Genomic DNA, 3,637 nt, shown 5'->3' with positions numbered 1-3,637 from the left:
AAGTCATCATCCGCGGCGTACTCGTCCTTCTTCGGGGTGTCGTGCTTCACCTCCTCTGGAGTCCCAGCCTGTACTGCGGAGAGCGGCGCCGCATGGTGCTGCTCCTTGAGGGAGGAAGTGGATGACTCAAAGTCATCATCCACGGGGTACTCGTCCTTCTTCGGGGTGTCGTGCTTCACCTCCTCTGGAGTCCCAGCCTGTACTGCGGAGAGCGGCGCCGCATGGTGCTGCTCCTTGAGGGACGAAGTGGGCGACTCAAAGTCATCGCCCATGGGGTACTCGTCCTTCTTTGTTTCAATTTCCAGCTGCGGAGTCTCCTTTGGCTCTTGAGGGGCGGTGAGAGCCTCTACAGAGAGTGACACGACTTGCTGTTTCTCTTCCTCTTTAGATGATGTGAATTGCTTTCCGTCATTTTCTTTGTCCTTTTTCTCCTCGTTGTGGTTGTAGGAGCTGCGCGATGATGAGGGAGAGGACCGCGATGACGATGAATATGATACATTGGACTTGTGTTTTATTTCAGCCGTTGTGGCAAGCTTGGGTCCCTCTGTTGTCACTATCTGTGTATCAGGTTCCTGTAGAGTTGCACTCCCCATCGAGTCGTCTGGGAAGGAATGATGTCCGGCATACTCCACCTCCTCTACTGTTGCAACCGCTGTTGGCGCCACGTCTGTGGTGGTTTCTGTTGTTTCTGGTGCTGGTATTTTCTTCTTTGGTGTTTTCTTTGCCGTCGTTTCTGTAGGTTTCTCCTTTGCATTGCGTTGCTCCGCCGTGCTGGGTGAGGGGTCCGGGTTGACTGCCTTTGCGTTGACTCGCCTCGTGACCGGTGTCGTCCTTTGATGATCAGCCACAGCCCCGCCCGGGGCCGATGAAGGGTGCTGTTTTTGTGCAGAGACACCGTACCTCCGTTGTGATTGACGGCGGATGTTAGAGGTGGATCTGCTGTTATTTGGCGGCGGTCGTGGCTGATGTTTGCTCGCAGAACGCGACAGCTGCGGCTTTCCCTCATCCACTTCCTCTAGGCGCCGCAGTGACGCATAACCCACTTTGTTTGAAATTTCCTCCAACTCCCGCCGGCGCCGACGCTCAAACCGCCGACGCTCGATCTCGCGGCGTTTCAGCAATAGCCGGCGCTGTCGCCGCAACTCAATCCGCCGCTCAGCAAGCTCGCGTATTAGCATCTCACGGCGGGCCCAGTACGGCGCCAGATGTGGGTCATCAAGGTCGTTGTACGGTGGCAAGTATCGCTCCTGAACGGGGCCCAGCGAGAACTCCATTTCGCGAGAGGGTGCCCGAATCGTGGGCTGCCGCGCCGTCAGCGCAACGGTTTGTGTGAGTTGACCGTTCGCCTCTCGGAAAGGGGACGGAGCACATGACCCCGACTGGTGGGGCCCCAAGCTGCCGTACGCATTACGCCCCCGCGGCTGGGACGGTTTGATGAGTGGCAGCACCTTCGACATGTTTTCTTCGCCTTGCCTGCTGCGGCTCCTCACCCTCCTCCTGACTGTCGCGTAATTTGTGTGTGTGACCAGAAGGCCGATAAAAATCGATCCTAGCTTTTCCTTTTTATTTTTCCCCACTCTCAAATCTCTCACGTTCTTTCACCTACTGTGTGTGTAGGCTAACCCTGACAATCCTATGACGTTGCTACACCCTTTCTTCCCTTCGTGCAAGCACACACGGGTGGGATACGCACACAACATCCAAGAAGAGAAGGATCATGCATGCATGGCGGAGGGAAATCGCAACACCCTTCCTTTCCCCGGAAGACAGTCAAATTACCGGGTTGCACGCCAGAAGGGGCAAGGACAAACACGCACGCCAGAACGCAACGATGGAGTGCGACATGATGTGAGTGAGCCGACATAATGGTAAGAGAAGGGGGAGGCCACGGAGACAGAGAAAACTGGGGCGATGGTGACAACGGTATTAACGAATACAGCTCGCTTCACTGCCAATGCGGATATTTCTTGTTCCCCCTTATGCACACACACACACCAAACACATTTTTTTTTGTCTTGCTTCGTTTCTTTGCCTCGTTAGCACGCGTTCTGGTGGCGGGTGCCGGGTCATGCGTCGTACACGCGCGTGTGCGACGGGGCTGCAGGGCGGTGCGACGGACGACGCAGCAGCACTCACCGGACAACGTGCGTCACTTCCACCCCCTCCACCACCACCATAACGAAAGAATCACCGTCAATAAACACTCCGCAAGCCCAACTATCCGCCTCCGCACATACACACACGCAGATGGTGTCAGGCGCCGACGCATTGCATCTCAGCGACCGTCTGCGGGGGAACCCAAGGGCGTCTGGCGATGGTTGGGAGGTACCACGCATCGCGCCAGGGTGTCGCCGCTGAAGCGTAATGGAAAAAAAGGAAAAAAAAAAAAACGCGCTGAACAAAAAAAACACACACACAATCAGCCAGCGAAAAAGGAGTGATCGCGCATAATTACCGGAACACACACTCATCCCTTCATTGTGTGTGCGTGCATATGCGCCCTGCAGCAAGAAAGAAAAGGTAGCCACCGCAATTGCACATGACTTTTTCTCGGCCCGGGAAAAAAAAGACGAAAAAAAAGAGCAAATAAGAAGAATCGTCTATCAACAAGAGCACCAAAAAAGAGCCCCCCTCCCCGCTCCCCCCCACCACACACAGAGAGAGAGAGAGAGAGAGGAGAGACGCACAACGCCCCGCCCTCCTCTTCCTTCTGGTATTATTATTATTTCTCTCTCTTCTCCGTGTCTCTTTCTTGGCGCGTCTCTTAACGCGGCGCGACGTTTACGTTCCCTTCCGCTCCCAAGCACCACCACCACTGCTCACTTGCTCTGCTTCGTCCTCTCATGAGAGGCCTCACCGCACCCGTTCATTCATACCCAACTGCTGCGCTTCGGAGCACATCACCCGCCCCCTCACCCTCTTCTCCGCCGCAACCGTATCCCGCCACTGAGCCCGGCCAGCAGCGACGGAGCAACAGGCAAATTAACGGGTAGGTGGAAAAGCAACAACAACAAAAAGCTTGCGGCAACCCGCGGCGAAGCGCCCCCTAGCGCCCGGAAGGAAAACTACCTCCCACCCCTCCCAACGGAGGCAGCCGCAAAGGCAACGGAACGAGGGATGCGTCACATGGACGCAGAAGGGGGAGAAGCACAAAAAGCGGCACCGGCGCATGGGCATCCACAAACGCCCAGCTGCGTGAGCTGCCGGCAAAGCTGCATGGATAAATCCACGGCCACCCCAAGACACACACACACAGGCACAGGCGCAGACATCCACAGAAGCAGAGGAAGTAAGAAGGGGGTATTCCCACGAATGCGATGGTGACTGAGGAGGACACACACGGGATAGCGTCATCACCATCAGGGGCGAGGAGAGATCAACGCCCACCACTGGCGTAAGAAGGAGAAAGCAACACAACAAAGAAAAAAAAAGAAGACAAAGACTTTGTACACAATGACGACCGTCAGTGGACATTTAAAAAAAACAACAACGGAAAAAAAAACCGAGAGAGAAGAATAAAATCTGAGCCGCAATAAAAGGGGGAAAAACAACAAAGAGCTAACCAGCACGTACCAATGAAAAAAAAAAAAAAAGTAGTAGTGTGTAGGTGGGGGGGGGGGGGGGGAAGGGACGAAAA

The 3,637-nt window shown here is 55.0% G+C and overlaps 1 protein-coding gene across 1 annotated transcript, besides 3 other annotated features; it reads right to left on the bottom strand.

The window, feature by feature from the left end:
• TraAM80_00234 (starmaker) lies at positions 1-1,457 on the bottom strand (the record flags this gene model as incomplete). Its single annotated transcript, XM_029377318.1, has 1 exon — positions 1-1,457. A coding segment is annotated over one exon (1,457 nt), but the record flags the coding sequence as incomplete, so codon positions are not given.
• A 911-nt stretch (positions 1,458-2,368) lies between these two features.
• Positions 2,369-2,390: a microsatellite.
• Positions 2,391-2,656: 266 nt separating this feature from the next.
• Positions 2,657-2,682: a microsatellite.
• A 924-nt stretch (positions 2,683-3,606) lies between these two features.
• Positions 3,607-3,625: a microsatellite.
• Positions 3,626-3,637: the final 12 nt, after the last annotated feature.

The sequence above is a fragment of the Trypanosoma rangeli genome (genome assembly GCF_003719475.1).
Source record: "Trypanosoma rangeli strain AM80 chromosome Unknown Tra_15.4_contig_00003, whole genome shotgun sequence".
In the NCBI taxonomy this organism is placed as follows: Eukaryota; Euglenozoa; class Kinetoplastea; order Trypanosomatida; family Trypanosomatidae; genus Trypanosoma; species Trypanosoma rangeli.
This window is presented reverse-complemented; position numbering and strand designations above follow the sequence as displayed.